We start from the raw sequence: 16393 nt of genomic DNA on the forward strand, positions 1-16393 counted from the left end.
AGATCCCTCTCTCTCTCTCTCTTTGTTTTTTTGTTTTGTTTTGTTTTGTTTTGTTTTTTTTGTTTTTTTTTTGTTTTGTTTTTGTTTTTATTTTTTATTTTTTTGTGTTTTGTGTTTTGTTTTTGTTTTTTGTTTTGTTTTGTTTTGTGTCTCTGTGATCGGGGATGTCCTCCCCTGACTGCAATAAAATCAGTTTAATTTTTGCACATCGATGGCGTAACTGGCATATCACTTTGAACTTGAAAACATTTTTGTTTGATTGAATTTGAGAGTGATTGAATTTTGAACTCTGAATTGAACATTGATTCTATACTGACCTGAATCAAAGAATGACTTAATAAAAGAAAAACGAAGCAAAAAAAAATCCAAACACACTTATATGCACTGACTGGTATGAAAGGAACACACTTATATACACTGACTGGTATGAATACACCGACTGGTATAAATAAACTGACTGGTATGAAAGGAACACACTTATATACACTGACTGGTATGAATACACCGACTGGTATAAATATACTGACTGGTATGAAAGGAACACACTTATATATACTGACTGGTATGAATACCCTGATTGGTATGAATACACTAACTGGTATGAATACACACTTATATACACTGACTGGTATGAATTCCTTGACTGGTATGAATACACACTCATATACACCGACGAGTTGACTCGAGTGGTGGAGAAGACAGAATCTCTAACTCGACTATGTCCCTAATTCATTTCCTTGAAATTTTTATTTATTTATTTTTTTTTCATAAAAATGTTTTGATCAACATGACAGTTAGATTAGCATACTTATTCCATTTTCTGTTTAAAATCATGTAAGCTAAACTGTGAGCACTGTAAATTTTCCCTTTTCAAATCCAAAGAATGGTCTAAGTTTTGCAAAAAATGGAACAATTTTTGAGAAAAATTAGTCAGATTCATTCAAATTAATCAAAACCTATTTTTGCAAATGGCCACTACTCAACTAACATGGAATCAACCATTGGGGTGCATAGTCCCAAACCAGATAATCAAAGGTGATATCTGAACCAAGCCAATCCGAACCGAATGAAGTCGAGCAAAACTGGACCAGACCGAACCGAACCGCCAAATCGAATCGAACCGAACTGAACCAAGTTAAATCAAACCAATTGAACTGAGCAGAACGAAGATACACCAATCAAACACGGATAGGACAACCAAGTCGACTAAAGACACACCAAGCAAACATGGACGAGATGAATGAGTTGAAAAATTATTAGGGCCGAACTTCAAGATGAAGCTACCTACGTATCCTCAAGATAGGAATCAGGCCATCGTAGTTCCGGCTAAGGGTCACTCGGGTATTGACACTCTCCTTTTGTGCTCTAACTTTTGCCAAAGCCGCCCTTTTGGGTTTTCCAACCTTGCGAGCTTTTCATTTTTCTTTTTATTTTTTTTCATTTTGTTCATTTCTTTTTTTTGTTTTTCATTATTTTTGTTTTTTTGATTTTTTTTTTTTTTTTTTTTTTTTTTTTTTTTTTTTTTTTCCTGCTCTAAATTTTGCCTGGGTCGCCCTTCCAGGTTTTCAACCCAACGAGCCTCTCAAGGATGATACTTTTATTTTAGCTTGTCCATGTTGATTGGGTGTGAAATCTCTAGGCCAATGACTGCTACACTTGACTAGTAGATATGATGATGTAGGGACTAGGCTAATTGGGTCTGAATTTTCCCCTAGTGTAATGGATAGGAACTCGACTGTCCTTCAATAATAAAATTCATTCTCTCAAATTCTGGGTTTTGCCTTTATGGGTGATCTTCATTGGGAAACGATTCAGTTTTAACTCTTTGATCACATCCAACCTTTTGCCCCTAGTTCAAGAACTGCTTCAAATCTTAAATCACATCCGACCTTCTTGCCCCTGGTTCAAGGGCTGTTTCCAATCTGAATCACAAGCCCTACATAGTTTTGGCTAAGGTTCACTCGGGTATTGACATTCTCATTTTACGCTCTAACTTTTGCCAAAGCCGCCCTTTCGGGTTTTCAACCTTGCGAGCTTTTCATTTTTCTTTTTATTTTTCCTTCTTTTTTTTTATTTATTTATTATTATTATTTTTTTTTTTGTGCTCTAACTTTTGCCTAGGTCGCCCTTTCGGGTTTTCGGCCCAGCGAGCCTCTCAAGGGTGGTACCTTATTGCCCCTAGTTCAAGGGCTACCTCCATTTCAGCTATGCAAGCCTCATACTTTTGCCCCTAGTTCAAGGGCTATTTCAAATTGATATCACATTCTCTACCCTGAGTTCAAGGTCTGTTTCCAATCTAGATCACATCATTGCCCCTAGTTCAAGGGCTATTTCCAATCTAAATCATATTCGACCTTATTGCCCCTAGTTGAAGGGCTGCCTCCATTTGAATCACATCATGGCCCCTAGTTCAAGGGCTATTTCCAATTCGGCTATGCTAGCCTTACACTTTGAATGATCATTGAATACTTCGAAGCAAGGTTTGAAAGCTAAGGAGCTAAGGAGGTCGGACCATGAGTCAAGAGGGATCTTATGCTGTATAATCAATTCCAAGCATGTCTTCGTAGGACCACGCAAAAACAGTTTTTGAAATCTTTTAACAAAGTGACTAATCACCCGTACTCTTATGAAGATAGGATAGAACCAATTTGGACCAAACTAGGATCATTCTCAGTACCCACATTAACAAAAATGATTTTATTCATCAAAGGCTTAGCACACCTCTCTTCTTCTCAGTTGATCAAAATTTGCAAATCCCGAGGAAATTCTTCCTCTTTGTTTTCATCAGAGTTTTGGAAAAAGTTTTGAAAAACTTTGGTCAATGCAATGAATTAAGGCACAGAGAAGTAGGCAGACTCTATGGCATTTTATTTTTTTGTTTTTCTGTTTATTGAAAAGAGACTATGACTCAGCAATGACAACAGACTTTTGACAACATACTCAAAAGAAAATGACAAAGAGAACCTAGACAGAACAGAAATGTCTAGGTTAGCACTATCGAAATCAACAGACTCTGACTTATTAGGCTGACTCGAGCCTGACTCTAACTCTACAAACTTGGTGGAGTCAAACTTACACTCAATACTCAATTCAGAACTCAGAATAAAACCATTCTCAATTTTGCTAGTCAAAGTGTGGGCCAGCCACAACATTCAAAATAAAGCTCATGCAATCAACAGGTGGTCACTCCCCAAGCACAGAGATGGTCGACTTTGTGGGATATCGGCATTTTTTTTTTTTTAACAAATTTTTTTTTTTTTTTTTTTTGATTTTATGTTTTTGTTATTTTTTTTTTTTGAAGTAATGGTGCTAAACTGAACAGCCTGAGCCACTAATTCGAATTTGAGAACCCCTGTATAGATCCAATACATTACACATAAAGCAGGAAAGAGAACAAACACCCCTAAAGAGGGTAGGGTTATCCTGTCCTAGCTTGGAATGATCTAGGGTTTCACTATTCACACAAGCGGTATCATACATCCTAGAAACGGGAAAGCATCCTGTCCTAATTTGAAAGGTACTATAGCTCACCATATGTACAAGGTTGGCTCTACTTTACGGGTTGAAGCCAAGGTGACGTTACCAAAGAGTCCTTCAGGTCATAACCAATAAAGATCCCAGGAAATCAGAAGAGTCAAATAGCCTCTCTTCGGAGTCTGAGAACCTTAGATAGCAAAGCTAGATAGCAGGGCTACATAACAAAGCTACCCTTTTGACAAATCTCAAAAGGTTACAACACAAGGCCTCTAAAGTATCGTAAAAATAGGTGGAGTGTCACAAAAAGCTTACCTGTGCTCCCACCAGTATCTGGGCAACACAAGGACTGAAGTGCACCAATGAATGCAATGCAATGAACATATAATTGAAAATAAAGGTCATATCATGGAGTTCGAGTCAAGGTTTCATAAAATCCCCAGTGGAGTCGCCAGAAACTGTAACATGCCCGGGGGGTACCCGCGCGCGTTAAACAGTTCGGACCCCCAAGATCCCTTTGATCTATTCTCACGAGTGCAATGTGAAACGCAGATGAGAGTCCAGATTTGGCAACTTTTATTGAAAATTCATTTTGTTGCAATTTTGTCAAAAATGGACTGCGTCATCAGATCTCAGAGTCGCCACCTAATATTTATTTTGGGAAAATTAGGAAACCCATGACTCGTACCAAGGCCACTGTTCGTCGTTACCAAGGATGCTTGGCTCGGAACCTTAGGTATGAGAGGGGAAGGTCAATAATGAGCACCCCCGCCCACCCGATCAAAGATCGGCCTTTACTAACCATGATATGAATTTTATTTTATTTATATGTTCATGTTCTGATTAGTTAATAAATCCTAAAATTTACTATGTGAGGCATACAAGTATAGACTATGTCACCCATTTTGGAACAACTTGATTTCATGTAGTTTTGAAAGAGTTTCGAAAATGTATAACCCAAATAAATTGAGTTTACAAACATGAAAATCAACATCATTCCAAATTAAGCGACACAACCTCCATCCACTGGCATTCATACAATTATATCACATAAGCAAATAGCCACATGGTAGAATGCTTAAACATAGTAAGAAAAACATACACAAACGGGATGCTAAAGCATAAAAACTTACATGTTTGACGACCCGCGAACAAGCTACAAAACAAAGTTAGTAAAACATGCATGATCTTATATACAAAATCCTAATGCAATTCACTCATGAGATGCAACTAATGATTCAGCCTCTAAAATATGATATGTGAATCATCTCAAGAACATGAGGTAGCGCACATAATCACATAGGAATTGATTAAATCCACAAATGCAAACTTAGCCGAATCAAGATGCATGAAACATGGATGCAAAGCATAACTATGATGAAAAATAAATATGATGTTTATGTACAAATAAAGAAAGCAAGTAAAAGAACGGGATAGAAAGAAGCGGGGCGGGGAATTATTACAACGCTCTGAATAAATTATTACAAACCAGATAAGAGAGAGAGAAAGGAATATTACAACAAAATAAAAACCTCACAAACTCTCAAAATAAAATAAAATAAAATAAAATAAAATAAAGAAACTTCATGTGCGCCGGAAAATGTTTTGCTTGACGTAGGAAGACTGCTCCGTTCTGTTTGGGGAAACTTATTTTTTGCGGGAGCACTATTCATCCCGAGGTACTATTCATTGCCGGAAGTTACTATTCATCATGACAATTACTATTCACCTTTCTTGATCGTTATTCATCTTACCGGGCATTTTTTCATCCGCTGTTACTATTCATCGCCGGAGGTACTATTCATCGATGGGGCTACTATTCATCGTCGGAGTTACTATTCACCGCCGGAAGTTACTATTTACCGCCGGAGGTTACTATTCACCACCGATCACTATTCATTTGGCGGGGTCACATCTTTTAACAAATTAGGTGGTTCGACCAACCATTTAAAGTGATAAAATTACAACAATTTATAAATAGCAAACTACAACATTTTATGTAAATTACAACAGTTTATATACAACCGTAAATTACAGCAGATAAAGTAATAAAATTAGGTGGTTCAACCGACCATTTAAAGCGATAAAATTACAACAATTTATAAATAGTAAACTACAACATTTTATGTAAATTACAACAGTTTATATACAACCGTAAATTACAGCAGATAAAGTAGTAAAATTAGGTGGTTCAACCGACCATTTAAAGCGATAAAAAAAATTATGAAAAACAATAAATAAAGTACTTAAACAAATTATATCACATTTTGAAATTAAATGAAAGTTTGCGAAAACTCACCTTTCAGGGACATGATGAATTTTCTGATTCACAAACTTTCTTTTGATTATCCTCAAGTCTGTGGAATGTGTTCTCAATTCTCAGTCAAAATTTGGAATTACAACTTTAACGGTTCCTTTCTTTCTGATTCTTTTTCTCTCAAAATTCCCTCGCACCAATTCCCTTTTTTTTTATTCTCTCTCCCAATTTTTTTTGACTCTTCTCATCTCTCCCCTTGCCAAAATCCTCCATTCCTTCTCTGATCTTCCCCCTTTTATAGAAAATAATTGTAAGAAAAGGACAAAAGAAGAAACGGTGGTAGGAGTTGTTTTCAAAAGATGCACAGTAAAATTACTATGCACTTTATAATATAATAATATATAAAAGAGATTATTAGCATAAATACATGTACAAATACCCAGAAAAATATATAAAAACACACAAATACGTAAAATTAAAATACATGGACTAATAAAATATATTTTAGTAGGCCAAATATGCAACATAATTTGACCAAAGCGGGTCTAAAGGCACAGAAAACAAAAAGACGCACGATGGGAGTGTAGTGAATTTTTTTTCAAAGGAGGAATAATACCCTTATATAATATAATATATATATATATATATATACAAAAGTATGGTGCGTGGGTGAAACCAGGGTACTGAATAAATTTAATAAAATATATATATAATACATAATAAAGGGAAAGAAAATAGAGAAGGAGTCTAAAATAATTTGGCAAAAACAGGTGTAAGACTAGGATTAAAGTTTATATTCCATCTTTTTACTGAGAATTTTGTGATATAGCATATTCCTGTTTTCATCATTGAGTAATCAAAAGAAAGCGCCCAAGTCTTAGGGCCGGTCAAAATGGGGTGTCTACAACCCTACCCAGCTGAAGTTGAGTGACCAGATCCACATTTGCTAAATATTGCACTCCCGACTTTGCAAAATTAATCTGTTGGCCCGAAGCATCCCCATAAACTTTCAGAATGCAAAGCCTCACATTAATTACTCTTTGCTTTAAAGAACAATATAGAATCATCGACAAAGAATATGCGTGATAGGACGGAGCAGGTGCTACGAATATGGAGGCTCGCCAGTCACCCCTCTTGGACACTTCTCTGAATTAACCGAACAAGAAAAGGAATAGAACTGGGGGCACACGGTGATAGAGAATCCCCTTATTGCAGTCCCCTTGATAGTTTAAAGCTAGCTCTTTTGGCCCCATTTACATCCATCGAAAATGTAATTGTAGAAACACATTCCATGACCCCTTATAAACATTTACCGCAAAAGCCCAGTTTAATCAAGACAGCTCGTAGAAAGTCCAACGGAACTGTATCATAAGCCTTGCGAAACTCTAATTTCAAAGCCAAGTCCTTTGCCTTCCCCTCTGAATTTTTGAGGTATGAAAAGCTTCATGAGCCACTATAATATTGTAACCCTGACATGTGATTAACCTAGAATCTATGATTCAGAATGTCTAGTAAGTAATTAAGATGAAATTCTGTATTAATTGCATGTGTTATATGGTATTTGCATTTATATCTGTCTGTTGTAGAAAGATCTGTCTGTATTTTCAATTCGATATGCAAATTGAAGGCCTTATCGGCATTCAATCACGAAATTAACTTAGATGTATTGTTTGGAATTTTTAGAACATTATGGTAGGTTTAATTGGAATTCGATTCGGAACCAAATAATTAGAATAAAATAATGCCCATTTGATTAGTGGTTAGCTCAGTTTGATTAAGTCCACTAACCAAGCCTATATAAGGCTTATACACACATTAGAACTCTTTTGGTTCATCATCTTTTTGAGGAGAAAAACATGAGTGAGAGAGGGAGAAGGAAGAAATTGAGATCAAAGTTAGAAAATGGAGATTAACTAGGAATTTTGGAGGAACTAGCTTGGAGACTTTGAAAATTGGTCATTTAGAGCCCAATTGAACACTTAAGGTATGAATTCAAACCTTTAGGTTGTACTTGAGTTGGTTAATGCATGAATTCAAGAGAATTGAGCCAGGAGATGCAAGAAATAAGGTATAGAAGTAGAATTGAGACCATATCAAGCATACACGTACATATCATGGTATTTTGAAGTTGTTTACCCAAAAAATTTCACGTGCATGACCTTACCTTGGCTGTGTTTTGAGACTTCAATATGTTTTTGTACCAAACATTTCAATTGATCATGGTTTGAAAAGTTAAAGCTCATATCATTACATGCATGTTATGTTTTGGAAGGTTCAAGTTGAATTTTGGACATACTTTTGGGACTTGATTTTGCAAAATGATCCTTAATTCTTGATGTTTTACAAGTTTAGACATGTTTTCTCAAGTTATTGGCCCAAATGATGTATTTTAAAGCTTTGAATTTGAGTTTTGCATCTTGAACATTAATCTAGAAATTCTAGAATTCTACATCATCGCTCCAGTGACAGAACCTATGCTCGAGCGACCACCATTTGTTTTGCACTTCCACTCGAGTGACTAAAAGTTGGCTCGAGCATAAAACTCATGCTCCCAGTACTTTTGTAGACATGAGTCTCCGCTCGAGCGAGGGAACCTACGCTCGAGCTATCGCGTCTATTTTTGAACCTTGGCTCGAGCAACCACAAGTTGCGCTCGAGCGTAAAATGAGAGCTCCCAAAAGTTTTACAGAATTTTGCAGTCCGCTCGAGCGATCAAAAGTACACTCAAGCGAAGACCCTGTTTTCAGAAATTTTACTAAGTGTTACAACATATATTTTGGTATTCTCATTGCATCTTAGGCATTCCTAAGACTTAACTAAGACATAATAATGAGGATAAGGATTAGAAACACACAAAGATAGAAAAGAAGCAAGTTAAGTGTTTTCAAAATGTGCGTCTCATTGTGTATCCGCTATGTGTTTGTGTAGGTCACGCGCCTTAGCTGCTTAGTTGTTTGATTCGTCTACTTTGTTATCGGAGCCATCTGTGAGTAATAACTCTGTAAAGTTATATTTAACTTTAATTATTTTCTGATGATATGAAATGATCAGTTTTCTGAAATGCTATGTTTTGTATGAATGAATGATTGTCTAAGTTTCTGAAATGTATTCGTGGCATCTTTAGCATCATATGATATGCGTCCCTTTGTGGGTCATCAGAATGCCTTTATGGTCGTCCCTTTTATGGGTCATCGGAATGCCTTTATGGTCGTCCCTTTATGGGTCATCGGAAATGTCTTTGTGCACATGAGTCATCAGAATGCCTTTATGGCCGTCCCTTTTATGGGTCATCGGAATGCCTTTATGGCCGTCCCTTTATGGGTCATCAGATTTGTTAGCGCCAGCAGATGTACAACGTATATGATCATATGGAATATGTGAACTTTGAATATGAACATGAATATGAATATGAATTTGTTTATGATTTCTAAAAGTGTTATGGACATTATTCATTAAAACCTTTACTCTGTTATTATTCACTAGGTTCCAGCTCACCATATTATTTATGTATATAGATGATCAGATGCGTGATCAGGCCCAAGCTGCTACCTGGATTCTTGTGTGTCGGCCAGCCACTATGTCTCCCGAGGAGGTTCCCGTTTTGATGTGGTCGTATTCTATTATCGAGTTTTGAGTTTTTGGCTTTCTTTTGTTTGTCTGAACAAGTTTTTGTAAGTTGTATTTATGTGGGTTTTGGTGGCGTAAGACTAATGTAAATATGATGTCACTGATATGTATATAAAGTTTTAAAATTTCTGTCACTTATATGTTTGTATTTGCTTCCGCTAGCTCCTGTATTCTATTTAATTCGTTCAGAGGCCTTTGGTAATTCCAGGATTATTGGCCGGTTATGATTCTAAACCTATAGAGGTGGGTTTGGGTCGTAACAAATATAATCTTGGATGAGCCTACTAGGTACAAAGGTTGATTGACTTGGTGATACAATAGCCCCCAACACCCTTTTTATTAGATTTTCCAAAATCCTCGGTACAATCTTCAGACTAAAATTGCATAGGCTAATTAGTCGGAAATATGATAGCTTCTCTGGTGCATTGGTTTTGGGGATCAAAACTAGAGTTGTCATGCCCCAACCCTGCCCCTAAAAGATCGGGCATGACTTGTGCGGAAGTAGACACTAAACCTGGTATAAATATATATAACATAGGGGCCTGAATGGAAGCATTGCCGACAAAGATAATATAAGAAAGTATGACATCCATTGAGCTACCACTATCATGCCAGGATCACAAATATCGCATAAGATGAATAGATATAAGGAGCACACATTTGAGAACTAGATATTTATATATATATATATATATACATACATAAGCATATACAGAACCAGCCCCAAGATTGGGCATAGAACAAAAATATTATATACATTACCCCCTAAGCCAATAACGAAAGTATACGCCATGATCTAGCAAAACATTACATAAAAGAACGGCTACGACCAAGGGCCTGGCTATGCTTAGGCTGACAAAAGTGTGACGGTGGCCGGCTAGGACCGACCTCCAGCTTGGTTACCTACAGAAATAGTCATAACATAGAGTGAGCCAGGCTCAGTGAACAATAGTATTTAAGCGCTTCGATACATTATTAACATTGTAATACATATAAAAGAGTAAGTAATGCGGAGATCATGTAGCGAGTCTGAATTTGTACACATTTACCGAATAACTTTATCGGTTCATAGTCTCATAGATTGGCCCTTGGCCTAATGGGTTCACACGTTCACAACTTAGCCCATGGCTTCATAATTCCATAACTTAGAATCATAGTTTCACAATTTGGCCCTCGGCCTCTTAAATCCATATTTCACAAGTTGGCTCTCGGCCTCATGGATTCACATTTCACAAGTTCTTTCGATGTTTCCATAGTTCACACTGGGTCTCAATTTTATGACTTCACAAGTTCTTTTGGTACTTTCACAACTTCACACTGTTTCTTAATTTTATAACCTCACATTTCTTTCCACGTGGCATATATATTAAGTACAATGTTAATAACAATAATACTTAGCGAGATTAAAGTACATCTAGTACTATTACTCACTGTGTTGCGGCAGGGCACTTGATCCTCTTGAAGCGTGTCCTACACATGCACAAGATACACATTAGTTTCCCTCTTTCTTGTTAAATCAATTCTTGACTCATTTTTCTTCGATTAATTTAATGAACATCATAACAATATCAATTGCAGGTTGTGACAATATTAGAGGGTCCAACATGCAAAACGGAGCGACCCGTGTTTCCCAGCTTGAGCTGCACGTGCGGCTAGGATTCTCGCACGTGCGGCAAAACCTCCCGCACGTGCGGCAATGATGCCCCGCACGTGCCTTTTTAGCAGTGTTGAACTCCAAAATTTGCCATTTTTCCCGCACGTGCGGCTGGGGCTCCCGCACGTGCGGCCTTGGACCCCGCACGTGCGGCGATTTTGCACAAAAAAGTCTGAAAATTCTGCACAATTCCATCCTTTTGCAGATATGTTTAGGGCCTCAAAACTTAATTATAAATTGCTAATGTAATGGCTCAAATGCATGTGAATAAGCATCAAAATACATACTTCATTTGAATATAAGTTAAATCATTAATCCACACTCATAAACACTCCCCATTTCATGAGATTCCTAACTTTACACACATATATAGACACATATACACAAAGCCATGTCAAATAATAAAAGTCAAGCAACTCAATTGAGTCATAGCTATTTTAAATTAAGTCAAAACATTCACATTAACTTCTTACACACCCTTAGAACCACAATTCCAACCCTTGAGTGCCATGATTTTGAGTATACCTCTCACTATAGAAGAAGAAGGAGAGTTGTAGGAGTTAATTAATATAACATCTACATACCTTGTGCTAAAGTTTCTCAATTCCCTACCTTCTACCCTTCAACCTTTCTCTCCTCTAAGCTTTTCTCTCCGGAGCCATGTATTGAGTTAGGAAGTTGTTTTTGTTTTATCATGTGGTCAAGGAACACACACATACATATATAAATATAAGGAGGGAATAGGACAAAAATTAATCGTTTAATCGTCCCAAATTGAAATTTCACAAAAATGCTCAATATTACTTAAAAATTATGCTGATTCCAATTGCGTAATCACTTTCGGATTATTAAGCCTCTAAGGCCCTCAATTTTTGTTTCTAATTGTCACAGATACTATCCTTACCTAACAGATACAAGTTCAATTCATAAAATATACATACTTAAACTTAATTTCCCATGAAGTTTCACAGTAAGCATTTGAAAGGGCATAATCAAAGATTTAAAATATCTCAGAATCACATACGAGGGTCGGGTTATTACACTCTCCCCCCCTTAAATAAGTTTGGTCCCTCAAACTTGCTTTTACCTTAAAACGGAAACAAATGCGGGTATTGATGTTGCATTTCCTCCTCCTTTTCCCAAGTTGCCTCGGTCCCGTAATGTTCTTGCCACTCTACTTTTACCATTGAGATTTCTCGATTGCGTAACTGCTTTACTTGTCGATCTAAAATTCGAAGTGGTTTTTCTTCATAGTTTAGTTTGTCGTCTAACACAATGTAGTGGTGATCTATGACATGAGATGGATCGGGCAGGTATCCTCGAAGCATAGAGACATGGAATACGTTGTGTACTTGACTCATGTTCGGTGGGAGGGCCACTCGGTAAGCTACCGGGCTTACTCTTTCCAGAATTTGAAAGGGACCAACATACCGGTGTGTTAACTTACCTCTTTTTCCAAATCTCGGATGTCCTTTCAATGGGGTGATTTTCACGAACACATGACTATCCACCTCAAATTCCAAATCCCTTCATCGGTTATCCGCATAACTCTTCTGTTTTCTTTGAGCCGTTTTCAATCTTTCCCGGATAATTTTAACCTTTTCAGTCGTTAATTGCACAATTTCAGGTCCTAGCAATGCTCTATCTCCAACTTCGGCCCAACATACCGGGGAACGACATGGTCTTCCATATAGAGCTTCATAAGGTGCCATTTCGATACTCGAATGGTAACTATTGTTGTATGCAAATTCTATCAACGGTAGATAGGTTTCCCAACTTCCTTGAAAATCTAGCACACACATTCGGAGCATATCTTCTAGAGTCTGTATCATTCTCTCGGATTGACCGTCGGTCTGAGGGTGAAAGGCTGTGCTGAACTTAAGTTCCGTATCCATGGCTTCTTGCAGACTTTGCCAAAATCTCGAAACGAACTTGGGGTCCCTATTCGACACAATTGAAACTGGAACGCCGTGAAGTCTTACAATTTCATTTACATAAAGTATTGCAAGCTTATCTGCATTATATTGAGTTTTCACTGGCAAGAAATGAGCAGACTTAGTTAACCGGTCTACAATGACCCATATCGAATTCATGCCTCGAGGTGTCCGTGGTAACCCCATGACAAAATCCATGGTCAAACGTTCCCATTTCCATTCCGGAATTGGAAGGGGTTGTAATAAGCCTGCTGGTCTTTGATGTTCCGCTTTTACTTGCTGACATTGCAAACACTTAGAAACAAACTCTGCGATTTTTTTTTTTCATACCTGGCCACCAAAAATTTTGCTTCAAATCCCGGTACATCTTAGTACTTCCCGGATGTATTGAAAATCTCGAGGCATGTGCTTCTTCCATCAATTTTCGTTTAAGTTCCAGCACATTGGGGACACATATTCGGTTTTGAAACTTAAGCACCGAATCCATAAAGTTGAACCCCAGTTTTGGTTTCATCTCTAACTCATTACATATCTTCCTTAGAATGTCATCCTCCATTTGATGTAACTTAATCTCTTCCAATAAAGTCGGTTGAGCCATTAATGCTGCTAGTACTGCCTCCTGTCCACGTACTACAAGGGTCACATTCATTTTATCTAATTCAATCTTCAGCTCCTTTTTCTCCGTCAATAGGTTTGCCAAATCTCTCGTATTCTTCCGACTAAGTGTGTCTGCAAGTGTGTTGGCTTTACCAGGATGGTAATGGATCTGTAAGTCATAATCTTTAATTAACTCTAACCATCGCCGCTGCCGCATATTCAATTCCTTCTGGGTAAAAAGGTACTTGAGACTTTTGTGATCGGTGTAGACTTCGCAGGTCGTGCCATAGAGATAGTGCCGCCATATTTTCAAAGCAAAAACTACTGCCGCTAACTCTAGGTCGTGTGTGGGATAATTCCTCTCGTGGGGTTTTAGTTGTCGGGAGGCATAAGCGATAACGCGTCCATTTTGTATAAGTACACAACCAAGCCCTTTGTGTGAAGCATCACTGTAAATGATAAACCCTTCGGTACCGGATGGTAAGGCCAGAACTGGTGCTGTAGTCAACTTTGTTTTCAATTCTTGGAAAGCAGATTCCCGTCCCTCTGACCATTCAAACGCAACTCCCTTTCGAGTCAATTGTGTAAGCGGCACAGCGATTTTGGAGAAATTTTGAACAAACCTTCTGTAATACCCAGCTAATCCCATGAAACTACGCACCTCAGTTACGTTGGTAGGAGTTGGCCAATTCACAATCACCTCAATTTTGTGCGGATCAACAGAGACTCCCTCCTTGGTTACTACATGCCCCAGAAATGCCACCTCTTGTAGCCAGAATTCACATTTCTTTAGCTTTGCATACAATTTCTTCTCCCGGAGTGTTTGAAGGATTAGGCGAAGATGATCCTCGTGAGCCTCTGCACTCTTTGAGTATATAAGAATATCATCGATGAAGACCACCACAAACTCGTCCAGGTAAGGTTTAAAAACACGATTCATTAAATCCATAAATGCTGCTGGTGCATTAGTAACTCCAAAGGGCATAACTAGAAATTCGTAATGGCCGTACCGAGTGCGAAAAGCTGTCTTCTCCACATCATCAGCTTTAACCTTCAATTGATGGTATCCAGACCGTAGGTCAATTTTTGAGAAAACTTGTGCCCCTTGTAGCTGGTCAAATAGATCATCAATCCGTGGTAAGGGGTACTTGTTTTTGATTGTTACTTTATTGAGTTCCCTATAATCGATACATAGCCGAAGTGTTCTGTCCTTCTTTTTCACAAATAAAACTGGCGCACCCCAAGGAGATACACTCGGATGGATAAATCCTTTATCAAGCAAATCCTGTAATTGAATCTTTAATTCTTTCATTTCAGCTGGCGACATCCTATACGGAGTCTTGGAGATAGGTTGAGTTCCTGGCGCCACATCAATGATAAACTCAATTTCACGGTCTACCAATTGTCCTGGCAATTCTTCGGGAAAAACATCCAGAAATTCACGAACCACTGGAATCACGTCAATATCCCCATTCATCACTTGCCCCTCCAAAATACTACATAAATACCCCCAACACCCTTTTTGAATCAACTTACAAGCCTTTATTGCCGAAATCAGATAAGGTGGCGAAGTTACTTCCTGTCCCTGAACAATAGACTCTGCTTGGCCCGGAGGGTAGAAATTGATTTGCTTAGTCAAGCAGTTTATAATTGCACCATAATCACTCAGCCAATCCATTCCCAGAATAACATCAAAATAGGTCATGTCGAGAGGTAATAGATTAGCATACACCCGAATATCCCCAAGTTGAAGTTCACAAGCTAAGTACACAGAAGCACAGAGCATAGAATCTCCCAAAGGAGAAGACACACACAACATATAAGACAAATTCTCCTCAGTTTTGTCTAAATTAGGAGCAAATAATTTCGACACAAAAGAGTGGGTGGAGCCAGAATCAAACAATACATGCCCAGAATGACCATGAACAATAAATGTACCTGACACCACTGTTGCCGCGTTTTGTACATCACCTGGAACTAATGCGAACACCCTACCTTGCCTTGCAGTATCTTGATTATTCGTAGGTTTAGCGGCTGCCTTTGCGTTAGGGGTTGGTGTAGATCTCGCGGAACTAGTGGCAGTCCTAGTGCCCTTTTGTTGAGTCCACTGTGGGCAATCCCTTACCAAATGACCCGTTTTACCACACTTAAAACAAGCTCCAGTCTTCCAGTGGCAAGTCCCACGATGCAGCCTTCCATAGTCTGGACACACAGGACTGGAGTTTTGAGCAGGGGTGGTGGTGCTAGAGTTCCCTGAATTAAGCTCCTTATGTGGTGGCGTAACTGCTCCCTTTGACCATTGATTGTTCTACCTCTTCCCTTTCCACTCGGAAATCCGATTCTGCACAGTAAGATTTCCTTCTGCTATAACGGCCCTTTCTAATACATAAACATATGTAGGTAGCTTTAACATATTGACCCGGTCTAAAATAGCACTCCGTAATCCCCCTTCAAATTTCCGTGCCTTCTTATAGTCCGTATCCACCATATGAGGCACAAACCAAGCTAGTTCTGCAAATTGGGCTTCATATTCAACAACAGTCTTACTTCCTTGTCTAAGGGTCTCAAATTCAGTCACTTTTTTTATCTCGCCTACTTTGGGGGAAGTACTTATCATAGAACAACTCCAAAAATCTATCCCATGTTAAGTCCCGATGCAACGTTCTCGTAAGCATCCACCATCTTCACGCCTCGTCTTCAAGAGTAAAGGCGGCAAGTTTCACTTTCTGGACTTCAGTACATGGAAATACTTCGAACAATTTCTCTATTCCCAGCACCCATGCTTCAGCTTTCATCGGCTCTATTCCTCCCTTAAATGACAGTGGTTTCATCTTTTTAAACTCCTTTGTG

At 38.2% G+C, this 16393-nt stretch overlaps 1 protein-coding gene across 1 annotated transcript; it reads right to left on the reverse strand.

Moving 5' to 3' along the window:
* Positions 1 to 12541: 12541 nt before the first annotated feature.
* On the reverse strand, positions 12542 to 16160 carry LOC145802171 (uncharacterized). Its single transcript, XM_082894839.1, has 5 exons — positions 15856 to 16160; positions 14783 to 15759; positions 14205 to 14497; positions 13475 to 13712; positions 12542 to 13026 (listed from the first exon to the last, which is right to left on the reverse strand). Exons 1-5 carry the CDS (start codon positions 16158 to 16160, stop codon positions 12542 to 12544), a joined length of 2298 nt encoding a protein of 765 aa, XP_082750965.1.
* Between the last annotated feature and the right edge of the window lie 233 nt (positions 16161 to 16393).

Source organism: Camellia sinensis, chromosome 11 (genome assembly GCF_055761805.1).
Source record: "Camellia sinensis isolate YWXY chromosome 11, ASM5576180v1, whole genome shotgun sequence".
NCBI lineage: Eukaryota > Viridiplantae > Streptophyta > Magnoliopsida > Ericales > Theaceae > Camellia > Camellia sinensis.

Excerpts from the sequence above, each read along its gene's own strand:
- LOC145802171 (XM_082894839.1), bottom strand. The coding sequence starts at position 16,160 with ATGATAAGTACTTCCCCCAAAGTAGGCGAGATAAAAAAAGTGACTGAA. Across the intron at positions 14,498-14,782 it reads TCCGAGTGTATCTCCTTGGG|CATTTATGGATTTAATGAAT; the intron begins GTGCGCCAGTTT and ends ATGCACCAGCAG. Across the intron at positions 13,713-14,204 it reads CTCCTACCAACGTAACTGAG|ATCCATTACCATCCTGGTAA; the intron begins GTGCGTAGTTTC and ends TATGACTTACAG.